The sequence below is a fragment of the Pan troglodytes genome, chromosome 8 (assembly GCF_028858775.2).
Source record: "Pan troglodytes isolate AG18354 chromosome 8, NHGRI_mPanTro3-v2.0_pri, whole genome shotgun sequence".
Taxonomy (NCBI): domain Eukaryota; kingdom Metazoa; phylum Chordata; class Mammalia; order Primates; family Hominidae; genus Pan; species Pan troglodytes.
The window spans coordinates 82,463,561-82,489,270 of NC_072406.2; the positions used below are offsets into that span (position 1 = coordinate 82,463,561).

The following is a 25,710-nucleotide window of genomic DNA, read 5'->3' on the forward strand; positions in this document are numbered from 1 at the left end:
AAAATGTTGTTTTGCTGTCAACACTTAGGAGCTATGGGGCTCTCAGTAATATGCCTTCGCCTCCATGCAACTTAATTACCCATCCGCAAAATGGAAATACTGCAGTTATGTTAGTGGTCACATAGCCTACTCTCTACCTTTTTGGAAAGGATTGCTATTTTGCCTGAAAACTTCATTCACAGTGAGGAAGCAAAAGGGAAAAACTACTAATGCAATGGAGAGTAAAAAGTAAACAACTCTTTCATAATGAGTTTATTTTCCATAATTTATAGCATAGGTAACAGAATCATTTTGCAAAGACACGGACTAGAGAAGAATAAAAGAGGCAATTATGATCATTAGAGGTGGCTTCGGAGGACCACGAGACAGCACTATGGACAAACAAAATGCACTACACAACATACTCCTCCTGGGGGGCAGTCAAAACACAGAAATGTAGATCGCTCAGTCACTGAAACAGATTGACTTGGCTGTTCTAACTTCCACACCGAAAGGAAGACAGGGTGGTGATGGGGGGAGAGTGATTACTCCTCAAACAGAGAGTGATTTAACACCACCACTGGCTATGTGACAGATAAACTAATTTGCCCAAATCACTAAGCTTGGGTTTTTCCACCCACATTAATTTGGTTGCTTGCACATGACAACAGCATCATTTATTGGTGACAGGATTCAAAGACCTAGGCATTGCAGCTAGCAGGAGAACACAAACAACTCAAGGCAGGACGCTACAGCCAGTTCAGCAGCTTTTGCTCCTTCAGTGACCACAGTGCAGGGGAGCCCGTGGCTGCTTTGAGGGCTTGATGTGGTATTGAGTCAAACTAAATTTAAACCTTTTACCTAAACTGCTGGTATTCCTTCTATCCCAAATCTTTGGAAGCCATTGAAAGTGATGCAAATGTGTCTCATGGCCAAAACAGCAGCCTGGAGCCTGTGGCTGGCTGGTTTTATTTTTAGGATTATGGGAGACCTCCATCAAGCCTCTTTCTTTTACTCTGAACCTCAGTTTCCCAGATGTAGGAAGGAGAGACCACAGCAGCTTGGGGAATGGCAAAAACCTGGGCTTTGTGGTCAGATAGACTAAGGTTTGAGTCTCACCTTCAGGACCTCCTGGTTATATAACCTCCAGTAAGTTACTTTACTTCTCTGAGCCTTGCTTTTCCAATCTTTTGTATGGGGATAATAATAAATACCTGCTTAGTTAATTACTTCATTCATTCAACAGACATTTATTGAGTGCCTCCTATGCACCAGGCAATATCCTACCTGAATCCACAAAGGTAAGTGAAATAGACATAGTTCCTGTCCTCATGGAGCTTATGGTCCACTGTGAGAAATAAATAACAGACACAAAGTACGTAGTATTATGCCTGGCGTTTTTTTTGTTTTGTTTTGTTTTGTTTTTTTTGAGATGGCGTCTCACTCTGTTGCCCAGGATAGAGTACAGTGGCGCTATCTTGGCTTACTGCAAACTCCGCCTCCCAGGTTCAAGCAATTCCCCTCCCTCAGCCTCCCAAGTAGCTGGGATTACAGGTGCCTGCCATCATGCTTGGCTAATTTTTGTATTTTTAATAGAGATGGGGTTTCACCATGTTGGCCAGGCTGGTCTCGAACTCCTGACCTCAAGTGATCGACCCACCTCGGCCTCCCAAAGTGCTGGGATTACAGGCATGAGCCCCCATGCCTGGCCTATGCCTAGCTTTTAATAAACACTGAATACATGTTTTGAGTTAACCAGAAGTTTAATTATTGAAATTCAATAGCATTTTGATATCTACTAATTCCTTTTTCAGTTATCCCACTCCTCCCTTAGAACCTGTGTACATGATGCTCTCTCTGTCTGCGTTTGTTTCTTCCCCAGCTAGTCACATGGCTCCCTCTCTCACTTCATATCTGTACTCAAACATCACCTCCTCGCAGAGGCCATTCCTATCCATCTGTTCAAATAGCCCTCCTACTTCTATCACACTATATACTCTTACCTTGCTTTAGACCCATTCTTAATGGATTTAAAAATCATTGGTGGAGCATGGTGGCTCGCGCCTGTAATCCCAGCACTTTGGGAGGCCGAGGCGGGCGGATCATCTGAGGTCAGGAGTTCAAGACCAGCCTGGCCAACATGGTAAAATCCCATCTCTATTAAAAATACAAAAATTAGCTGGGTGTGGTGGCAGATGCCTGTAATCCCAGCTACTCAGGAGGCTGAGGCAGGAGAATCGCTTGAACCCAGGAGGCAAAGGTTGCAGTGAGCCAAAATCGCGTCATTGCACTCCAGCCTGGGCAACAAAAGCAAGACTCTGTCTCAAAAAAAAAAAAAAAATTATATTCACAAAAAAATCCCTTAGAGTTAGGGCAAATTTTTGTGCTAAAGTCTCTACAATAAAATATTATTATTATTATTATTATTTGAGATGGAATCTCACTGTCACCTAGGCTGGAGTGCAGTGGCGCCATCTTGGCTCACTGAAACCTCTGCCTCCCAGGTTCAAGTGATTCTCCTGCCTCAGTCTCCCAAGTAGCTGGGATTACAGGCGCACATCACCACACCTGGCTAATTTTTGTGTTTTTGGTAGAGATGGGGTTTCATCACGTTGACCAGGCTGGTCTCGAACTCCTGACCTCAGGTGATCTGCCCACCTTGGCCTCCCAAAGTGCTGGGATTACAGGTGTGAGCCACCGCACCCAGCCAAAATCATGTTTTTAAAAGAAAGATTTGAAGATACTTTACAATAAAAGATATAAGAATGCAGTAAGCACACAAAAAGATGCCCAGCATCACTAGTCATCAGGGAAATTTTCTTTTCTTCTTTCTTTCTTTCTTTCTTTTTTTTTTTTTTGAGACAGTCTTGCTCTGTCACCCAGGTTGGAGTGCAGTGGCGCAATTTTGGCTCACTGCGTCCTCTGCCTCCTAGGTTCAAGTGATTCTCGTGTCTCAGCCTCCCAAGTAGCTGGGACTACAGGTGTGTGCCACCACGCCTGGCTAATTTTTGTGTTTTTAGTAGAGATGGGGTTTCCCCATATTGGCCAGGCTGGTCTTGAACTCCTGACCTCGGGTGATCTATGCACCTCAGCCTCCCAAAGTGCTGGGATTACAGACGTGAGCCACCACACCTGGCCTGGAAATTTTCAAAAGGCTAATACTGCTAAGTGTTGGCCAGGATGTAGAACAACTGGAACATTCATACACTGCTGATGGGAGTACAAAATGGTAGAGCGACTTTGGAAAGCACTTTGGCAGTTTCTTATACAGTTAAATTTTACACAGACCATGCAACCTACCAATCTCGATCCTAGGTATCTACCCAAGAAAAATGGAAAACATACATACACATACATATAAGGACTTGTACATTAATGTTTATGGCAACATTATTCATAATAGCCAAAAACTGGTGACAACCAAATGTCTATCAACTGATGAATGGGTAAACAAAATGTGATCTATTCATACAGTGGAATAGTACTCAGCAATCAAAAGGAAAAACTACTGATATATGCTACAGCATGAATGAATCTTGCAAACATCATTTTAAGTGAAAGAAACCAGACTGGCTGCAAACTGTCTGATTCCATCTACATGACATTCTGAAATCAGATCATCGTTTTCTGGAATCAGGAGCGTGGGAAAGGACTGACTATAAATTAGCACAAGGAAACATTTTAGGATGATGAAAATATCTTCAGTGTGGTAGGGACATAACTATATACAACTGTTAAAACTCGTCAAGCAGTACACTTAAGATGGGTGAATTTTTTCATATTCAAGTTCTGCCTCAATAAAGCTGTTCCAAGAATGTTAAATATATTGAGAGATATATGCACAGAAAAGGACGCTATACTTGTCTCTTGCGGTAGGATTTTGGGTGCTTTTCATTTTCTTGTCTTTGCTTATTGAAATCTTGTAAAATTTCCACAATGATTATGTAGAGCTTTTGTAGAGAGAGAGAAAAACAACAATAAAATGCCATGATCATAAATAATTGGGTTATTCAACAAGGAATGTATTGTTCATTCAACATTGTTCATTGTAATGAAGCCCATTTAGACTGCCTCCTTCTCATCTATCTTTCATCAGTGACACTTCTGAGGGGTGAGCTGAGGAAACGGGTGCAAAAAGGTACAGAGCTTAATAGCAATCCTTTGTCCATCCAGCCCTGGGCTTGGCTCTCGCCTTGCTTTTTGGATGAATACACAGTATACTAATGATAGGGGGGCTCTCATCTTCCTTTGCCAACTTCACCCTCCATTCCAATGCAGATCAGCTCATGCGTCCTCCAGGCCCCAAGAGAGACTCCTCAGCACAGGGCTGGGCAGACTGTGGTTTGTGGGGTCCAGGCCCGGCATCCGCCTCCAGCTCACATTGGTCTGTTGGGTGCTGCCTGGTCTTGGTAAAGTCAAGAGGCCATACATCAGTGGAGAGCCACAATGAGGGTGACCACTCATGCCGCACATGGCAGGACAGGACACAGAGTCCCTCCAGGAGGCCCTCTGGGTGGGGATGCTCAGTGTCAACAGGCCTCTGGCCCTTTTCCCCCATCACGCATCCCGTTCATCTCCGAACTTGCCGCTTATGAAAGGGCAGTCACCTTAGGAAACCCAGCCAACCTGGAGGTGGAGGATGGCGTGTCAGGAATGGTCCACACCGCTTGCCCTTGGGTGCCTAGGCTGCACAAGGCCCCGTCAGGGTCCAGGTGTCAGAACATAGGAATCCAGTGAGGATAATAAATCTATAATTATAAAATAGCTTCATAAAAACATCTTGTAGAGGAAACATACAATTTTCTAGCCACTCTAGTCAGGAAGTAAAGCCCAGCAGAAGCCCAGAGCAGCTGGGGTGGGCACAGGGAAGTGAGACACATCACAGCTGTCCTGGAAGCCTCTGTTTTGTCAGCCATAAAGGGTAAGTTGGGAGAGACCCTGGTTCCCAACCTGGGGTCTCTGTCCTCAGGATTCACACAGGCACTATTGTCAGGAACTACTTCTAGCATCTAAAAACTCCATACATTATTCACAGTAGCCAAAAGATAGAAACAACCTAAGTGTCCACTGATGGATGAATGAACAAAATGAGGACTATCTAGACAATGGGATATTATTCAGCTTTTAAAATGAAAGAAATTCTGACACATGCCACAACATGGATGAACCTTGAAGACATTATGCTAAGTGAAAGAAGCCAGTCAAAAAGGATAGTATTGTATGATTCCTCTTGTATAGAAGTACCTAGAGTGGCCAAATTCACAGACAGAAAGTAGAATAGTAGTTACCAGGGGCTAGGAGGAGAGGGGATGCGGTGATATTGTTTATAGATACAGAGTTGCAGTTTGGGATAATAAAAAATTCTGAAAATAGATAGTGGTAATGGTTACACGACAATGTGAATATATTTAATTCCAGTCCGGTACACTTAAAAATGGCCAAAATGGTAAATTCTATATTATTTATATTTTACCACATCCACAAAGAAACGAACTCCCCGCATACCCACAATGTCTCACTGCTTCATTAAAGCATTGTCATGCCTGTTATCACTCAGCTCTGAATGGGTAGGTATAGCCTCTGATTGATTTTTTAGAAGAAACAAAAATAACAGCAAAATATGTTAGTTGTGACCTTCAGCGAGAGCTGAAGGAGTTTTTTGGGCAGTTATAACCTTTCAAAGCATGACATCTTTTGGGGGAAGACAAAGGGGCTGTGATGGAAAGGTTGGCTTGAGTGAGTACTTTGGTATCCCTACCCGCCCCCAGCCTCAAATGCTGATTTTGTACTTGGGGAGGCTATGCTAAAGGAGAAACACACCCCAGAGGAGACACCAGGTGGTGGCTTCAGACAATTCCCACCCAGCCATAGGGATAGGCATTTTGGGTTTGAGACGGCCCTTTCTCTGGCTTACTTTTAGAGCCTGGAGTCAGACTTCTTCACAACAAATAGCCCAGAACCAGCTGGGAACTCTCTGGCCCATGTGACACATGGCACTGATACAGTACCAGAAATGCATGGCACCAGCTAATACCACTGAGGGGCAGGATGGCATACTCTCTCTCAGACCCTCATCCATCACCCCCAGAACCAGGACAAGGTCATGATGGCTCTTGGCAGCCTGCTCAGCACCAGGGCAAGAACAACTCAGGCTGGACATTACGAGAGTAAACACAATAGATTTCTTTCCCAGACCAAGAGCTTGGGCACCAGGAGTGGGCATTCTGGTTCACTGTTAGGCAAAAAACCTTTGGGGAAATTACCAGCTCTCCCGTCATCCCCACCTTCCTTGAAAGGCAGCATGCAGGGTGGGAAGAACAATCAGAAGACAAATTTTAATCTAAATCCTGCCCCTCTGTGGCCCTGGAAACTTGGCCCCTTTGAGCTTCAGTCACTTTGTGAAATGACAATAACATTCAATCTCCTTCAACCTCATTACTATGGATTAAATGAGACGGTGTCTGGGGACATGCCTGGAGAATGTATTGTACAACTGCTTAGGAATTTTCTTCTGCCCCTAAACCTGGAACTTAGAGTGGAGCAAACAGTAAACAGTCACTGTGTGTCGGTTAAGGGAACAGAGCCTCAGAGCCCCGACCCCTGGAAACGTTTCTTTTTTGTTTACTAAATTTCTAGCAACACCGTGTTTTCTACAGAGGTGGGGGGAAATGTCCAGTTAAGTGCAAGATGAAGGGGCCTGTGAAAGGACCCTCCAAGGCAATCCCATGTGCTCCCGTCTCCTGGAAAGAAGCCACATTTCTTCAAGTTGATGCAGGGGTGTTGGGGGAAAGCCAGAGTAAACAGGGCTCTCCTGGTACCTCCTTAGAGTACACAAGTCATTTGTGCTGGGGAAGAGTTTAGTGTGTGTCCTTCAGGAGTCTCCAAATGGCACTCCGGCTGCAGCTTCAGTTGACCAACTTCTCCCTCCCAGGAAGCAGGGAGGAGAGAGACCTTGGGCAAGGCTTTGTACCTGCAGCCCCAGTGAGCAGATGTGTTTCCCAATGTGGAAAATGCATACCGTGCTTCCCCTTCCTCGTTGTCTATGAGTACGTAAAAGGACACCTCCTGTGGCCCTGCAGCATTACAATGTCTGTGGCATTGTAAGTTCTTGCCTTGGTCTGGGAGTCCCTCCTCTGTTCTCTAAGCTCAGACCCAGAGGGCAAGACCTAGAGTGCCCTGCAACTGAGGCAGCCTCCCCAAGGCTCGTTCTGAAGCTGCCGTCCTCTGAGGACGATGGCTTCTTGGAACTTCTTGGAACAAACAAGACAAACCAACACATTAGAGCCGGCAGCGGGGGCACACCATGTTCTTCTAGAAAAGGATCAAGGGGAGTGGCTTCAGTAACGGAACATGAGGGACTCCCTCACATGGACACAAACCATCAAGGGACAGGCCGGCTTTGCTTTTCGCTTCTTCCTAGCTGCCTAATTAGGACTTACTCAGTTCACAGTGTTCTACCTTACCGGGCCCTCTTGGAGCCAGCTGGAGATGATAAAAACCACACAGGTATTGGAGTCAGATAGCTTCACATGCCATTTCCACCTGAGAAACTTGGGCGAGTCACATCTCCTCTCCAGGCCTCAGTTTTTGCATCTGTAGAAGGAAGAGAAGAAAACCTATCTCCAAAGCATTGTGACAATTCAGTGAGATGATGTTTGTCAAGCCCACCACACAGGGCAAATTGGTTCCTTCCCGTCCCCCGCATTTGCCTCTACTGAGGGTGAAGGCAGCAGAGAAGACATCACCAGCAGCTGCCCACCACTGCCTGGCTCTGGAGAGGGAGGGACCACGCATCCTCACCTAACCACACCAGGCCGCTATCGCCCGCATGTATCTCGTGTCCAATCGGAGCCCTGAGGCAGCGTCCCGCCCTCCCTGGACCCCCTCAGATATCCCAGGCTGGAATGGTGAGGGGCAGGTGGGAGCAGCCAGGCCCTTCCCTGGGCAAGCCGTGGTGAGCCACCCGCCCATTCCGCAGCGGGAGGCGGCCGGGCCTGGGGGCCCCACTGCTAGGGCCCGACTCAGAGGGCAGCCCGGAGTCGCTGGGCCGCACCACCACGAAGACCCGCCTGTGCAGAAGCCCGCCGGGCCGCTCGGAGTAGGCCTCCTTGTGGCCCCCCCACGGGCGCGGGCAGAGGCGGGCGCGGAAGGCGGCCTGGAAGCCGCGGCGGAAGTTCTCGTTGAAGTAGCCGTAGATGATGGGGTTGGCGCTGCTGTTGAAGAAGGCCAGCCAGTGCGCGAAGGGGAAGGCGTAGACGGTGACCAGGTGCAGCTGCGACGCGCTGAGCTGTCCGTAGTCGATGAGCAGCAGCAGCGCCCAGAGCGGCAGCCAGGACAGCGTGAAGAACAGCGCCACCATGACCAGCATGTGCACCACGCGCGCTCTGCGCCGCGATGCTCGCCGGTCCGCAGCCTCCTCGCCCCCGGGGGCCGGGCCCGGGGCCTGGCAGAGCTTGCGCGCGATGCGGGCGTACATGACCACGATGAGCGCCAGCGGCGCCAGGTAGATGTGCGAGAAGAGCACAGTGGTGTAGACCCTGCGCATGCCCTTCTCGGGCCAGGCCTCCCAGCAGGAGTAGAGCGGGTAGGAGCGGTTGCGGGCGTCCACCATGAAGTGGTGCTCCTCACGGGTGACGGTCAGCGTGACGGCCGAGGGACACATGATAAGCAGCGCCAGGGCCCAGATGACGGCGATGGTGACGAGCGCCTTCCGCAGGGTCAGCTTCTCGCGGAAAGGGTGCACGATGCAGCGGAACCTGCCGCGGGGAGAGAGAGAGGCGGGATCTGGGTGGGTCCTAGGGCCCCTGCGAGGGAACGGCGGGTGGGATGCGGGCACCTGACCTTCATCATCGCATCTAGGGCGGCGTCGAAGAACAGCTCAGACCTGAATTGGCTGAGTAGTCAAAGAACAAAGGCAGCTACAGGATTTATGAGAAGGGAGGAGGAAACCGCAGATCGTGTGGGAATAATGAATCCTGTGTGCACTTTTGCACTTTTCTCCTTTTTTTTTTTTTTTTTTTCCTGAGACAGGGTCTCCTTCTGTCGCCCAGTCTGGAGTGCAGTGACGCGATTACGGCTCCCTGCAGTCTCCACCTCCCCGGCTCAAGTGATCCTCTCCTCCCACCTCAGCCTCCTGAGTAGCTGGAACCACAGGAATGCGCTGCCACGCCGGCTAATTTCTTTCAATTTTTGGAGAGATGAGGTCTCACTGTGTTGCCCAGGCTAGTCTCAAAGTCTTGGGCTCAAGCTATCCTCCGGCCTCGGCCTCCCGAATTTCTGGGATTATAGATATAAGCCTCCTTGCCGGGCCATTTGTGTACTTTTGGGGGTCAACTGATTAGCTGGCAGCTAGCAGAGCGATCAGAGTGCGCAGTCTGTCCTTGACAAGGACGATTAGGTGCGTCAAATAACACAGTTTCTGTTTATGGATTCTCCAGAAAACCTCAGGAGGTCAGATGTAGAGCCTACATGTCAGGCTGTCCCTATGTCATCTTGGCCATAATATCAGTATCTCTACAATGCAAGGACAAGTCTGCACCATTTATTTCCTCATGAGGACAACTCAGCATCTGTTATTACACCCTTTATTATTTTTTAAAGGTGAGGCCTTTAAGATAGTTACTACACTGTTGATTTACAGACAAGGAAACTGGGACTCGAGTGTTAAGCAGTTGGCTCAAGTTCACATAGCAAGTTGCAAGGACCAGTGTTGAACCCAGATTTGTCTTGCTTCATATGCCATATAAACCAGTAGCTGTAAACCCTCCATGTGCATGAGACTCTCCTGAAGCATTTCAACAACAAAGACAAAACCCGTGCCTATTTTTTCAGGCCAAGGATTCCAACCTAATTAGTCTAGAAAGTGGTTTTAGCATTATTTGTTATTTGTTGTTTTTGTTTTTAAAGCTCCTGGGGTCAGGTGCCATGGTTCATGCTTATAATCCCAGCACTTTGGGAGGCCAAGGCAGGAGGATCACTTGAACCCAGGAGTTGGAGACCAGCTTGGGAAACATGGTGAAACCCCATCTCTACCAAAAAAATTAACCAGATGAGAGGATGCTTGCCTATTCTTCCAGCTACACAGGAGGCTGAGGCAGGATAATCACTTGAGTCCAGGAGTGTAGGGAAAAGAAAGAGAAATCAGACTGTTATTGTGTCTGTGTAGAAAGGGAAGACATAAGAGACTCCATTTTGAAAAAGACTTGTACTTTAAACAATTGCTTTGCTGAGATGTTGTTAATTTGTAGCTTTGCCCCAGCCACTTTGCCCCAGCCATTTTGACCCAACCTGGAGCTCACAAAAACATGTGTTGTATGAAATCAAGGTTTAAGGGATCTAGGGCTGTGCAGGACATGCCTTGTTAACAAAATGTTTACAAACAGTATACTTGGTAAAAGTCATCGCCATTCTCTAGTCTCAATAAACCAGGGGCACAATGCACTGCGGAAAGCCGCGGGGACCTCTGCCCTTGAAAGCAGGGTATTGTCCAAAGTTTCTCCCCATATGATAGTCTGAAATATGGCCTCATGGGATGAGAAAGACCTGACCATCCCCCAGCCCGACACCTGTAAAGGGTCTGTGCTGAGGTGGATTAGTAAAAGAGGAAAGCCTCTTGCAGTTGAGATAGAGGAAGGTCACTGTCTCCTGCCTGCCCCTGGGAACTGAATGTCTCAGTATAAAACCCTATTGTACATTTGTTCAGTTCTGAGATGAGAGAAAAACCACCCTATGGTGGGAGGTGAGACATGTTTGCAGCAGTGCTGCCTTGTTATTCTTTACTCCACTGAGATATTTGGGTGGAGAGAAACATAAATCTGGCTTACGTGCACGTCCAGTCACAGTACCTTCCCTTGAACTTAATTATGACATAGATTCTATTGCTCACAGGTTTGTTACTGACCTTCTCCTTATTATCACCCTGCCCTCCTACTACATTCCTTTCTGCTGAAATAATGAAAATAATAATAAATAAAAACTGAGGGAACTCAGAGACCGGTGCCGGCGCAGGTCCTTGGTATGCAGAGCACCGGTCACCTGGGCCCACTGTTGTTTCTCTATACTTTGTCTCTGTGTCTTATTTCTCTTTCTCAGTCTCTCATCCCACCCGACTTGAAATACCCACAGGTGTGGAGGGGCAGGCCACCCCTTCACAGGAGGTTGAGGCTGAGACTGCAGTGAGCCATGATCAGACCACTGCACTCCAGCCAAGGCAATAGAGCAAGACCTTGTCTCCAAAAAAAAAAAAAAAAGCTCCTGGAGAAGTCTACTGTGCAACCAGAGTTGAAAACAGCTGCTGTAGGTGGAGGTAAAAACCTCCCCCTGCAGCATGGTTCAAAGATGATTGCTCAACTGCAAGCTCTTTGAGGGCAGATGCCTTGACTTTTCATCTCAGTATTCCTAGGGTGTGATTAGATAAATGCATGAATGACCAGAGGGGAAGTTACTCAAAATACTTTCTGAGGCTAAGTTTCCTCATCTGTAAAATGAAGCCCATAGTATGACCTACTCTGTTGGGTAGTTGTGAAGATTAAGTGAGATGACACTGACCACACTTCTTGAGACATTTCAAATGCTTAATAGTGAGGAAAAAGGAGGGGCTCCTATTCCCCAGAATGGCTTCCGTCATCTACTGATGCCAGAAAATAGAAACCTGAAGAATGTCCAGTCAATCTTACTTGTTTAATGGAGGGGAAAGCTTGCCCAGTGGGGGTCTTATGGTCACATGGCTGTTTGGAGTCAGAGCCTGCCCTGGAACATAGGTCTAGAGCTGACTCTCAGTCAAGTGTCCTTTCCACTTCACTACACTGTGTCCTGCCCTCCTGCCAACCCAGTTTTTGGCCTGATAGCCTGACCTTTTACCTCTCCCACAGCCTGACTCAGGCCTTGTTATCTCAACCTATATGACTTTGACCTACTGGCTTCATACTTCACATACTCAAGAAAGCTCCAGAGAATAGTGGCTTATGTCAGCACTTTGGGAGGCTGAGGAGGGTGGATCACTTGAGGCCAGGAGTTCGAGACCAGCCTGGCCAACATGGTGAAACCCTTCTCTACTAAAAAGACAAAAATTAGCCATGCATGGTGGTGCGCACCTGTAATCCCAGCTACTCCGGGGACTGAGGCACGAGAATGGCTTGAACCCGGGAGGCAGAGGTTGCAGTCAGCCAAGATCGACATGGCCCTCCAGCCTGGGTGACAGAGCAAGACTCTGTCCCCCCCTCAAAAAAAAAAGAAAGAAAGAAAAAGAAATTTCCAGAGAATAAATAATTCTTAAAGCCTGTAGTACTGGCTATGAATGCAATAGCAGTAAATGGGTGGAGGAGAATCTTGGGGTAATCTGGGCAGGCTTCCTCGATGAGGTGGGACTTGAAGAATACTGCAAACACCACTGGGAGAAGTTGTACACTCTCATTTCCTTCAACAATGATAACAAAACAAAGGTCGATGAAGGGAAGGGACTTCTCCTGATCACCCAGCTAGTTAGTGGCCTTGTGGAGAGTAGAACCCACTTCATTACTCCAGCTGCCTACTTCACTGAGTTACAAAAAACTGGGCTTGAGGTGGAGAGAGGATCTGAACACTAGATTCCACAAAGGGCAGGGCTAAGATATGCCTGTGCTGGGGAGAGAACAAGGAGGAGGGGATGGGTGTGCAGAAGAAACAACATACTATTAGCAACTGATATTTGGACTCTATGCCAAGAACTGTGCATAAGCTTTTACAAGCAGGAGCTCACTGAAGCCTCCCAACCATCCTGTAGGGTAGCTACCATTTTACAGATGAGACTACAAGGGCTCAGAGTAGTTAGGTGGCCACCCAACATGACACACCAAGGCAGGAGTGAGCAAATCTCCAGCTGATCTGTCTGCCCACCTTTCCCTGGGGTGAAGCACCCAGAGTGTGCCCTTCCACTGCTAACAATGCTGTAGGGGAGGAGCACTCATGTAGTGCAATATGGAGGCCTCCTGGGTTCAGTGCTTTATTGATTGCAAGCCTCCTTCTCCCTGGCTCTGCTCCATACCTTTGGCCACATGATAGATTTATACTTACCAGGGAATCTGATGGAATATGAGGCTGAGAGACCAGAAGGGGTGAACGTGGGGATTGAGTACAGCCTGGGCTGCCGGGAACCAGCAAGGAGCCAGTGGGGACAGAATAAGGAGCAGGGAGAAACCATTCCTCCCCAGCCATACCGTGACCCACCCATAAGCTGGCCCCCTTAGCTCTGGCTCACCTGGCTCAGACTTAGAGGTGGCAGAATTCCTGCTGCTCAGGAAATGAGGACTGCTCTTGAGCTCCTCACAGGCCCCAGGAATCCCAACAAAAGCCAACCAAGGCTACCTTCAGGCCTTCCAGAAGGGGGTGGTATTGTCCTCATCAGGTTCCCCAAGTTTAGGGAGAGGGGAGCTGGGCCCACAGCCCTTCTCCTTGTGGCTCAGGATTTAGCCCCACTTACCATGGTGCAGCCCCAGCCTTCCAGCCAACCCAGCATTAGAGGCAGTGGCTCCTCTTAATGCCAGGCCCTAGTTGGCTCAGGCATAATCCAGCCAGGAAACCTCTCACCTTTCCACAGCAATGGCCACCAGCGTGAAAACGGAAGCCGACACAGACATGCCCTGCACCAAGCCGCTCATCTTGCATGTGGCATTGTCGAAGGGCCACCCTGCAATGACAGAGGCCCCCACAGAGTGAGAGATGCCCACACATCAAGAGCCAGAGACTGCAAGCCCTCTAAGCCAGGTCCCCTCTGAGCTTGGATCTTTCCCCCATGACCTGCTAGGGGTTATCTGGTCTCTGCTTGCAGACTTTCAGAAATGAGGAACCAACCAGCCCATAAAACCATGGACAGTTCTCACTACAGTCATTTATACAGTGCATTGGTTCTAGGACCCCCAAGTATTCCAAAATCCACACATAATCAAGTCCTGCAGTCAGCCTTGCAGAACCTGTGTATAGAAAAAGGCAGCCCTCTGTATATACATGGTGATATGGTTTGGCTGTATCCCCACCCACATCTCATCTTGAATTGTAGCTCCCATAATCCCCACGAGTCATGGGAAGGACCCATGGGAGGTAACTGAATCATGGGAGTGGTTTCCTCCATGCTATTCTTGTGATGGTGAGTAAGTTCTCATCACGAGATCTGATGGTTTTATATGGGGCTTCTCCCTTCACTCAGTTCTCATTCTTCTCTCTCTGCTGACTTGTGAAGAAGGATGTGCTTCCCCTTCCACCATGATTGTAAGTTTCCTGAGGCCTTCCCATCCCTGCAGAACTGTAAGTCAAACCTCTTTCCTCTATAAATTACCCAGTCTCAAGTATGTCCTTATAGCAGCATGAGAATGGCCTAATATACACGGGTTTTGCTGTGTTTTTAATCTGCATTTAGTTGAAAAAAACCCTCATATAAATGGACCCATGCAGTTCAAACCCATGTTGTTCAAGGGTCAACAGTATTAGTGAGATTTTCTTTATGTTGACCAGTGATTTCTTTCCATGAGCTTTAGACCGTCCAGCCCTGCCTGGCTCTCTGCTCCCATAGCCCTGTCTCGGGTTCTAGGCCGGTGGTTCTCGACACTGGCTGCTCACGAGAATCATCTGGAGAGCTTTGCAAAGAACAAATGCTCAGACCCATGCCAGGCCAGTTACAATCAGAATCTCTAGTGACAGGACCCAGACATCAGTTGTTGTTTTGTTTTGTTTTGTTTTGTTTGAGATAGGGTCTTGCTCTGTCACTGAGGCTGGAGTACAATGGTGTGATCATGGTTCACTGCAGCCTCAACTTCCTGGCTCAAACGATTCTCCTGCCTCAGCCTCCTGAGTAGCTGGAACCACAGGCATGTGGTTTGCAAAAAGCAAAGTATAAAGACTATCTGTACTATATTACCCTTCATGTAAGAAAAAAGAGATTAAGAAAATATGTGGTTATTTTCTCATTGTACCAAAGAAATACAGAAAAGATAAATCAGAATAATGAGATTAGCTATCCATACAGAGAGAAGATAAGAACTTGGGTAGAAATAATGGATGAATGGGATAGGTGAGATAATGAGAGTGATGCCTCTCTGAGTATATCTTTGTATGGTTCTGACTTTTTAGAATCATGGCAATGAATCACTTACTCAAAATAAATAATTAACATCTATCAGGATGTGGTTGGGGAGGGGGGACCCAAAGTAAAATACAAACATTAACAAATAAGTCTAATTATATTACAAATGAATAATATTGTATTTAAATTGAATAATATTTACACTGAAGGGGTGAAGAAGGAACACACGAACTGGAGTAACTTTGCAAAACAGTATTTTGACTGTATACTATAACAGCAAAAAGAACTGTATACAAATTCTATACTGTCATTACTAAATTTGTATATTCTTGACAAAACTGAATAAACTGGATCTAATTATGGGAAAATATCAGGCAAACCCAAATCACAGAAGTATGTTAGCAATAATGAAACTACCTTATGTGTATACTAAGATTGAACAAATAAGTAAATATGTTGTAGATAAATACAGCTAGATTTCTCACTGTCTGAAAATGAAGTTACCATTAAGGAAGAGGGTCAAGTTAAAATGAATCTGTGACAGTGGGTTAGAATCAGAGGTATCAGTCTGAACTCATGTTAATACACATACAGATGGACAGATATAGAAATAAAGATATGTGTGTTAAATATTTCTGTTAGTATATGTATATTTCCTAGCTCTGTCCCTTGAGAGCACCTAGAAGCAATGACACCCCAATACCCATGAGCACACCTAGAACCCAGATCTTGGCTTCTAAATACTATTCTCAGCCAGGCGTAGTAATCCCAGCACTTTGGGAGGAAGAAGCAGGAGGATCGCTTGAGCCCAGGAATTCAAGACCAGCCTGGGTAATATAGTGAGACTGTGACTCTACAAAAACTAAAATTAAAAATAAAATTAGTCGTACATGGTGGCGCATTTCTGTAGTCCCAGCTACTGGGGAGGCTGAGGTGGGAAGATCTCTTGAGGCCAGGAGTTTGCGGTCACAGTGAGCTATGATCTCACCACTGCACTTCAGCCTTGGTGACAGTGCAAGACCGTGTCTTTTTAAAAAGCAACAACAACAACAAAAAAACCCCTGTGGAACTATACACTTAAAAAGGCAGATTTTAATGTATGTTAAATTATATCTTAACAAAAATATTTAAATGTAAAACATGCATACATTCACAGCATATTTTCTTTTTTCGCCCAGGCTGGAGTGCAGTGGCGTGATCTCGCTCATTGCAAGCTCTGCCTCCTGGGTTCACGCCATTCTCCTGCCTCACCCTCCCGAGTAGCTGGGACTACAGGCACCCACGACCACGCCTGGCTAATTTTTTGTATTTTTTAGTAGAGACGGGGTTTCACCGTTTTAGCCAGGATGGTCTCGATCTCCTGACCTTGTCATCCACCCGCCTTGGCCTCCCAAAGTGCTGGGATTACAGGTGTGAGCCACCGCGCCCGGCCATTCACAGCACATTTTCAAAGAATGCATACAAAAGACAGAAATATAACAGAATGGCTGCCTATGGGTCAGAGAAGAGATGTAGAGTGGAATAGGTATATAGAAGGAAACAAATAAACAAAAGAAGAGCTTTGCAACAGAGTGAAATCACATAGTGCCATGAACTGTAAACTGAATGAATGGTTCAACCTTCTGTATGTGAGTTAAAAAAAAACAAAACCAACACAAAACAAAACAAAAAGAAAGAAAGGAAGAAAAAGCTGGGCATGGTGCCTCACTCCTGTAATCCCAGCACTTTGGGAGGCTGAGGCGGGCAGATGGCTTGAACCTAGGAGTTTGAGACAAGCCTGGGTAACATGACAAAACTCCATCTCTACAAAAAATAGAAAAATTAGCCAGTGGTGGTGGTACACGCCTGTAGTCCCAGGACCTGGGCTCAGGGAGGTCGAGACTGCAGTAAGCCATGATCGTGCACTACACTCCAGCCTGGACGACAGAGTGAGACTGTCTCAAAAAACAGAGGCCAGTGCAGTGGTTCATGCCTGTAATCCCAGCACTTTGGGAGGCCGAGGCAGGCAGGTCACTTGAGATCAAGAGTTCAAAACCAGACTGGCTAACATGGTGAAACCCCATCTCTACTAAAAATACAAAAATTAGCTGGGTGTGGTGGCAGGAGCCTGTAATCCTAGCCACTCGGGAGGCTGAGGCAGGAGTATCACTTCAACCTGGGAGGCGGAGGTTGCAGTGAGCCGAGATCCCAGCACTGCATTCCAGCCCGGGTGACAGTGAGACTCCAAAAAAAAAAAAAAAAGAAAGAAAGAAAGAAAGAAAAAATAGTGAAGCTGTGTGAAGTTTTATTTAATTGCAGAAGATTCTATTAGAAACAACATAAATACAAATCAAAATAAATTGTAGTACATCCATACAATGGAATTCTAAGCAGTTGGTGAAAATAGTGAGAAACTTTTATTTATTAATATGGGATAACAACATGTAAGTTTATTTTAATGAATCTTTTTTACAGCATACATGGTATATTTTTAAGTGGGGTGTGGTAGGAAGTAAAAGTACGGGACTGGCTGTTTGGAACCTTAGCATGTCCTTAATTTGCTTGCACTCGCATAAAATAGTGTTTGAAAGAGACACAAGAAACTGGCAACACTGGTTGCCTCCCAGGAGGGAGAGGAGCTGGGAGGCCAGAGGACAGGGGCGGAAGGGAGATTTTTCACTGGAGAATTTTGGTAGTTTTTGACTATTGAACCATCTGAATGTTTTATGTATTCAAACAATATTTTAAATATGAGTGTATGAAAAAGATGGGGAGACGCCACCTTAACCAGCTAGTGACCTCATTATATCACTGTTGACTGGTATGCATGTATTTATGTGTATGCATGTGTGCATCTCTGCACATGTGTGCCTGAGTACACGTGTGTGTGTCTATGTGTTGGAAAGGAGAGGAATGCAGTTTATGTTCAGCATTGGCAAAGGAAGCTGGGACTCAGCAGTGGGTAATGGTTCCACCAGACAAAGCCGGTACTGTGGAGGGGAGCTGACTCTGCACTGGCTCCACATCCTGGGTCCTAGAACCTACAGAAACGTGGGCTGTGGCTCCCTCTGCCCCGAGTCAGTGAAGTCACTCTGAATAGGGCTGTCCAGGCTCTGGATCCTGAGGACCAGTGAGCTGCTGGAGCTCTGAGCTCAGAATCTGCAGGCTCAGACCTCTAGGGGTCTCCATATCTCTGAAAACCAGTCCCTCACCTGGAGTCTCAGGTTGGTGGAAACTTGATTCTAAAACAAGAAAGGCCAGTCGCATGAGAGAGTAGAGAGTAGATGGCGCTGTTCTGACATCTGCAGGATGCACCGGCAGGAATTTAGAGGTCAAGTGGTCCACTGAGTGGCCGGCCAGTCCCTGCTTAGACACTCCAAGGGACAGAGAGCTCATTACTTACAGGCAGGACTCTCTTCTGTGCCCTGCTCAATTTCCAGCTCAAATGAGTGGAGTTTTTGTTCCCGATTCAGAGGAAACCTGCCTCCCTTCCACTTCTCCCCACTGGCTCTAATTCTGCCCATGGGAGCTCCGTGAGAGAGTGGGACTGAATGGTATAATACAATAATTAGAAGTATGGGTGTGAGAATGTTGACCTTGACACCTATTAGCTGTGTAACTACAGACCAGTTTCTTAACCACTCCGAGCATGTTTCCTCTTCCATAAAATGGGGAGGACCATAAACTCTACTTCACTGGATTGTTGTGAGGATGAATTAAGATAATGCATGAAAAGTAACACCATGCCAGGCACAAAGAAAACAGGAAATTCATTAAATCTCTTATTTCTAGTCTAACTCTTCAGCTCCAAGACTGTCTTGAGAGTTCGAGACCATGGCATGGCCAAGAGGCCAGCCCAGCAATGATATCTGTCTTCTAAGCTTTGATTTCCAGCCTTATCTGAGAAGTTGAAGTGGGGGGTAGGGGACACTCCTGCTGCCAACTGCCCGCACTCACCAGTGATGAGGTTGTCCACAAGGGTGGTGGGCATGCAGAAGATGCCCACCAGCAGGTCACTGACGGCCAGGTTGAGGATGAACATGTTGGTGACGGTACGCATGTGCCGGTTCTTGAGCACGATGAAACAGACCAGGGTGTTGCCCACCATGCAGAGCAGGAAGATGAGCGCATAGGCCACAATGAACATGGCCGCCACAGGGGAGGTGTGCTGATAGTAGGAGGAGAAGGTGAGGTTTGCAGCCGGGGTGGCCTCAGTGTTAGTCCCATTCTGACTTAGGGGCCAACTGCTGTTGGGAGGCTGGGAGGGCTCCCCTAGGACCAAAGGAATATATTGGTCAGGACCTCAGACAAAGAAGAGATTACTGATTTCTCACCACTAATGAGACCCTCTGTGTGCCAAACCTTAACCATGCCCTGGTCCCCCAAGCATGTCCCCAGCTCCAGTTGCAACTTGATGCACTGATCCAAGACTTTCAGCCTACAACCACTCAAACCCTGGTCTTGTACTTCATGCCCTGTCTTGCCCATAACTCATTCTCCAATGTTGGTTATTCTTTATTAACTCCCCCATCCCATTTAGGTTCCAACTTTCTTGGCCCTGCTGTGTGCCCAGAGGCTAACCTCTAAGTTCTGCATTGCCCTGGTTCCCTTGTCTTCTGGCTTCTAGCTGGGTTCAGCCAATGCCAGGCCCTGAAGGAGATGGGAGGGCAGGAGCAGAGAGAGAGGTCAGGGTGTTTGTCTTCTGATTCCCTTCCTGCCTGGCCCAATTCTTTCAGCAGCTGTTTTTCCCTATAGCCACAGCCTGCTCCTATTGGGTGAGTCCCCTTTCATGGCTCTAGCCCTCGCCTGACTACAGTAACACTCTTCCCTCTCCTTGCACTCAATGGTAACAGCTTCCTGTGGTTGTGAGTCCCTGGGTGCTTCACCGTTTCTGGCTGGTTCTCTTAACCCTCCCTTCTTCCATTAAACTCTATTCAGTTAAACCCTTTCTGAGTGCACCATTTGTTTTCTGCTGGGACCCAATTATTATACCCTCAAACTCTTTGATGTCGTTCCCCTTCATCTCCTCCATGGAACTTGAGTTGAGAAAGGCAAGAAGGCAGTAGAGAAAGGGAGAATGAAGGGGAACTGTGAACCAGGGCTAAGGAGAAGAGGCACGTCACATTCAGTAGAACATCCAAAGCAGAGGCTCCTGCTCAACCTTTGCCTCCTCCCATCCCATGATCAGCTGTTCTGCCTGCATAGCATTTAACACAACACTTCCACATCTATTATTTTATTTAGCTCTCTGAGCCATCCCATGATGTAAGTCATTAGGTATTAGCCTCATTTGTTTTCTTTTGTATTTTTTTAAACCCTCATTGAATTACCCTAAGGTGTTAGCTTCATTTGAAATGGAGGTCAGAGAGGTTCCATGACTTGCTCAAGGTCCTCCAATGATGCTGCAGCACAGCTGGCCCTGCTCTGTGTGTCTGTGAATTAGGACCAGGCTTTGGTGTGTGTTTCCCCAGGCTTGCTTCGAAGGGAAGGCTCAGTGTCCAACCACAGCTCTTCTGGGAAGTCATTAGTTGGGGTGACTCATGATATTGTGTCATAAACTCTCCTCCTGAGGCCTGTTCCAGGGGATGAAGAGTCCCTGTGGAATCTTTCTGTTACACCCAGAACTCAGCCACTGGCCTGGAGGCTCAATGGAGGCTGGGGGCCTGGAGGTTAGAGACCCTCAGAGGAGCAGGGCCAGCGAGCTGGCATCATCAGGGCTGCAGGGACCAGCAGGGGGCACTGCGGTGAGTGTTGGGATGGGGCAGAGGGACTGCGGCGGGAGGCGGACAAGCTGCAAACTTCCTGTGCCCGATGAGAGATGATACTCCCAGGTTTAGGCCTTCCAAGGACTTCCAACTGTACTCAAACATCTTTATTTTAATATGGCACATGTCAAACATGTAGAAGAGAGAATATTGTAATAAACATATGCAAGAGTATAAAGTTTAATGAGCTGTTATTAGAGGGAATCATATAAAGAACCCCCATGTATACATCATCTGCTTTCAACAGTTATCAACTCGAGGCCTGGAGTTGTTTCATCCATATCCCCACTTCTCTTTGGATTATTTTGAAGTAAATACCAGACATTACTTCCTTTCATCCATAAATGTTTCAGTTTGTACCTTTAAAAAATAAGGACTCAAAAAAACAACATGAAAATATGTGGTTTCCATCATTATCAAACCTAACAAAATTAACAATTATGTCATTATATCATTAAATAGCCAGCATCCAGCAAAATTTCCTGATTGTTTCATAATTTTTTAAATAGTTGGTTTGTTTGAGTGTGGATCCGAGCAAGATTTCTGTTTCTATTACCTATTATTATGTTGTGAACCACCCCAAAATTTAATGGTACAGCACTGTGGCTTGGCAATCTGAGTAGTTCTTCTTCTGGTCTCTCTTGGATCTCTCATGCAGCTGCTGTAGTTATCTGCTGGCTCAGCTGGGGCTGGGAGGTCCAAGGTGTCCCTCACATGGCTGGTGATTAGTGCTGGCCATTGGCTGGGATGTCTCAGTTCTCCACTTAGCCTCTCATCCTCCAGGAAGCTAGTGTGGGCTTCTTCAGACAACAGTGGTCTCAGGGTTCCAAGAGAGCAAGAAAAGAAGCTACAAGCTTCTTAAGTCCAAGACTCTGGAATTTTCACATCACATCTGTCACATTTTATTGGCCAAAGTAAGTCACAAGGGATGCCCAGGTTCAAGTCAGTGGATACATAGTTTCTCCTCTTGATAGGAAGAAAAGCAATATAGCATTGCAGAAGAGGTGTGGACATGGAAGTGTGATTCATTAAGGTCCATTATGATAAAGTCTACCATCATCCCCATATTGCATTTGGTTGACATGATGCTGAAGTCTCTTTTAGTTCACAGGTCCCCAGTATGTCTCTTTTCCCTTCTGCAGTATGTTTGTCATATGGACTGAGTGGTTGATCTGTAGCACTTCTGCAGGCTGGATTTTTCTGATTGCTCCCTCATGATGTCATTTTACATGTTCTGCTCTCTGTCCCCTGTATTACCTGTTCTTGGTAGTCAGATCTAGAGTCTTGATCAGATTTTGTCCAGTGGCCTTTCTCTTTGTGGTGCTGGCTCAATCAGGGGGCTCAGGTGATGTGCCTCTGCCTCCTGGGCTCAACCAATCCTCCTGCCTCGGCCTCCTGAGTAGCTGAGACTACAGCCGTGCACCACCAAGCTGGGTTAATTTAAGGTTATTTTGTAGAGATGAGGTCTCACTATGTTGCCCAGGCTGGTCTTGAACTCTTAAGCTCAAGCAATCCTCCTGTCTTGGCCTCCCAAAGTGCTGAGATTACAGGCATGAGCCACTGTGCCATCAGCTTTTAACATAATATTTTCAGCAGACACTAAGGATTATTGCCTAGACTCCCCACTGCATTTTTTCTTTTTTTGAGACGGAGTCTCATTCTGTTGCCCAGACTGGAGTGCAATGGCTTCGATCTTGGCTCACTGCAACCTCCCCAGTAGCTGGGATTACAGGTGCATGCCACCACACCCAGCTAATTTTGTATTTTTAGTAGAGACGGTGTTTCACCATGTTGGCCAGGCTAGTCTCAAACTCCTGACCACAGGTGATCCATCTGCCTCAGCCTCGCAACCCTCATTGCATTTTAAATACAATCCACGCTCCTTACCAAGGCCTCCAAAACACTTCATGGCGTGATCCCTGTTGACATCTCTCTGACCTCACCCAGTGCCACTCTCCCCTTTGCCCATTATGCTCTGGTCACTTTGCCATCTGTTTAGCTCCTCACGCACTCCTGCTTCTTCCAACCCCAGGGCCTTTGCTCGTCCCTTCCTTTGGCTCTCAGCATAAATATTGTCTTCCCATAGCATCTGGTTTATGTTCATCAATCTGTCAATAGTTTGTGTGTTTCTAGGTTGATTGTCTTTTTCCCCATGCTTGACAGCACCTGCAAAGCAAGAATCTTCCCTGTCTTGTTGGTGACAGTGTCCTCAGTGTCTTGTCAGTGCCTGCCCAAAGTAAATGGTTCAATAAACAGCTAATAGTTATGGAATAAATAAATATCTGTAGGAAGGAAAAAAAGAAAGGAAGGTGGATCCTGATATCAGGTGAGAGGGTCCTGCTGCAGGCAGGCAGTGCTGATGTTGGAAGGCCTTCTCCAGACCCCTCCAGAAAGAACCCCCATGCGAGGCGTCACTCATCCCAGCACCTGTTGGGAGACTTGCTTACCCCTGCCGAGCCTCAAAATTAGCTCTGAATCATCTCTCATGACTGGGGGAATCTGTGGGTGTGGATGGGCAGAGGAAACTGCCAGAACCTTTCAGGCTAGACTCCAGTCCATTTCCCCCACTACCCTTCACTTGGCCCTCAAGTAAGCTCATCTTCCGAAGTCTGTCCTGAGAAGTACCTGGGAGTGACCCTGCCCATTGGTAGAGCCTCAGCCGAGCCTGGGCATCATTTCTAGACATGGCCCAGATTCCAGCACTGCACGTGAATCCTTTCTGGAGGAGGAAAAACTCCTTCCCATTCCTGGCAATTCCACTGGACTGGAGGCAGGCAGGCCTCCCACCCCATCTGGGCTGCATGCTAGCAGCCAGAGACCTCATTGACATCTTGGATTTGTCCTCCTTGGGATCTTCTAGGTGCCCTCGTAATTACAGCCTGTGAAATTTTCATTCTTGAACCCAGTGAAGCCATTCCTTTACTGGAAGAGCTTCCCCATCTCAGGGTGTAATATTGGTTGATCTCCGGGGTACCCAAGAGAGATCAGGGTGTGTGGTTCTCAAAGTGGGATCCCAACCAGCAGTGTCAGCATCACCTGGAACTCATTAGAAACAGAAATTCTTGGGCCACAACCCTGGGCTTGGGAACCAGAAACCCTTGGGACTGGGGCCCAGCTATCTCTGTTTTACATTTTGAAGCATCCTTCAGATAATTCCAATGCACACTTGTGGTTTGAGAACCACAGAATTAAAAGCCTTGAACCAAAGACACCTCGAGTGGATACACAGAGTCTGGGAAGTCCCAGCCCTTCTTCCTGCCTCCTTACCTCTGTGCAAACTCAGCATTCTCATATTTAAAATAGAAACACAGGCCAGGCGCCATGGCTCGCCCCTGTAATCACAGTACTTTGGGAGGCCAAGGTGGGAGGATCACTTGAGCTCAGGGGTTTGAGACCAGCTTGAGCAACAGAGTGAAACCCTGTTTCTATAAAAAATTTAAAAATTAGCCAGATGTGGTGGTGTGCGCCTGTAGTCCCAGCTACTCTGGAGGTTGAGGTGGGAGGATCGCTTGAGCCTGAGAAGTCAAGGCTGCAGTGAGCTATGATTACACCACTGCACTCTAGCCTGGCTGACAGATCAAGACTCTTTCTCAAATAAAAAATAAAAAATAATAAAAAAAATAGAAAATAAAACAGAAAAACAGACATTTTCTAGGTGTGACCTAGGGTAGGTCATGTCATCTCCCTGGAAGCCAGACTCCTCATTGGTAAAATGGAGATAAATGAACACTTACCAAAGAAGGGCTGTGCTGAGGCTTCAATGAGATGACGTGTGAGAACTGAGAGCACATCGTACACATGGCACTCCATGTGAGGCAGCAGCAGCGGGGCTGATAGTTCTAAGCCACACAATGGATGTGAGCATAATTTTTTATAATACAAACTGAAAGAAGTGTGAATAAGAAAAAAATCCCTGGCCGGGCGCGGTGGCTCACACCTGTAATCCCAGCACTTTGGGAGGCCAAGGCAAGCAGATCACCTGAGGTCAGGAGTTCAAGACCAGCCTGATCAACATGGTGAAACCCCATCTCTACTAAAAATACAAAAATTAGCCAGGCGTGGTGGTGGGCGCCTGTAGTCCCAACTACTCAGGAGGCTGAGGCAGGAGAGTCGCCTGAACCCAGGAGGTGGAGGTTGCAACGAGCTGAGATCGTGCCACCGCATGCCAGCCTGGGCAACAAAGGGAGACTCTGCCTCAAAAATAAGAAAGAAACAAAGAAAGATGAAAGAAAGAAAGAAAGGAGGGAGGGAGGGAAGAAAGAGAAAGAAAGAAAGAAAAAGAAAGAAAGGGAGACAGAGAAAGAAAGAAGGGAGGGAAGGAGGGAAGAAAGAGAAAGAAAGAAAGAAAGGAGGGAGGGAGGGAAGAAAGAGAAAGAAAGAAAAAGAAAGAGAGAGAGAAAGAAAGAAAGGAGGGAGGGAGGGAAGAAAGAGAAAGAAAGAAAGAAAGAAAGAGAAAAGAAAGAAAGAAAATAATAGAAAGAAAACAATCCCTAAATGAATGAGCTTAACCCAGAATCAGTCTGGGTGTTTCCCTGAGTTCACAGGCCTCCCACTGATGGCTTCATCCTTGTTACCATTTGCTTGCTGATCCTGGGAACACGTGGGTGCCCCACCTCTTCCTGAGAGGCTGCCAGTGAACCCAGGCCTGGATGCAGAGGCGCTGGACCCGCTGAAGAACACAACACAGGGCTGCCGAGTACATGCAGCACGAACAGGACTGATGGCTGTTAACTACACGAAACAAAAAGTTCAAGTTCATTTGTAATCTAAGCAATGCAATTTTGCTTTGATTGTTGGGTTAACCTTTTCATCAAACAGATTTTTGCTTGGATTGTTTGGTTAAACTTTTCGTCAAACAGATCGGCAATGACTGAAGTATTCAATAAGGGCCAGAGCATGGATGTGCCCTGTAGGGAGGGGTGCAGGGTGAGGGGA

At 47.0% G+C, this 25,710-nt stretch overlaps 1 protein-coding gene across 1 annotated transcript; it reads right to left on the minus strand.

Moving 5' to 3' along the window:
• Positions 1–237: 237 nt before the first annotated feature.
• NPFFR1 (neuropeptide FF receptor 1) lies at positions 238–25,381 on the minus strand. Its single transcript, XM_063781868.1, has 4 exons — positions 24,510–25,381; positions 18,968–19,282; positions 13,543–13,642; positions 238–8,735 (listed from the first exon to the last, which is right to left on the minus strand). Exons 1-4 carry the CDS (start codon positions 24,583–24,585, stop codon positions 7,865–7,867), a joined length of 1,362 nt encoding a protein of 453 aa, XP_063637938.1. The 5' UTR covers positions 24,586–25,381; the 3' UTR covers positions 238–7,864.
• Positions 25,382–25,710: the final 329 nt, after the last annotated feature.

Excerpts from the sequence above, each read along its gene's own strand:
- NPFFR1 (XM_063781868.1), bottom strand. The coding sequence starts at position 24,585 with ATGGAGTGCCATGTGTACGATGTGCTCTCAGTTCTCACACGTCATCTC. Across the intron at positions 13,643-18,967 it reads TGTGGACAACCTCATCACTG|GGTGGCCCTTCGACAATGCC; the intron begins GTGAGTGCGGGC and ends CTGTCATTGCAG. Across the intron at positions 8,736-13,542 it reads GTGGCCATTGCTGTGGAAAG|GTTCCGCTGCATCGTGCACC; the intron begins GTGAGAGGTTTC and ends TCCCCGCGGCAG.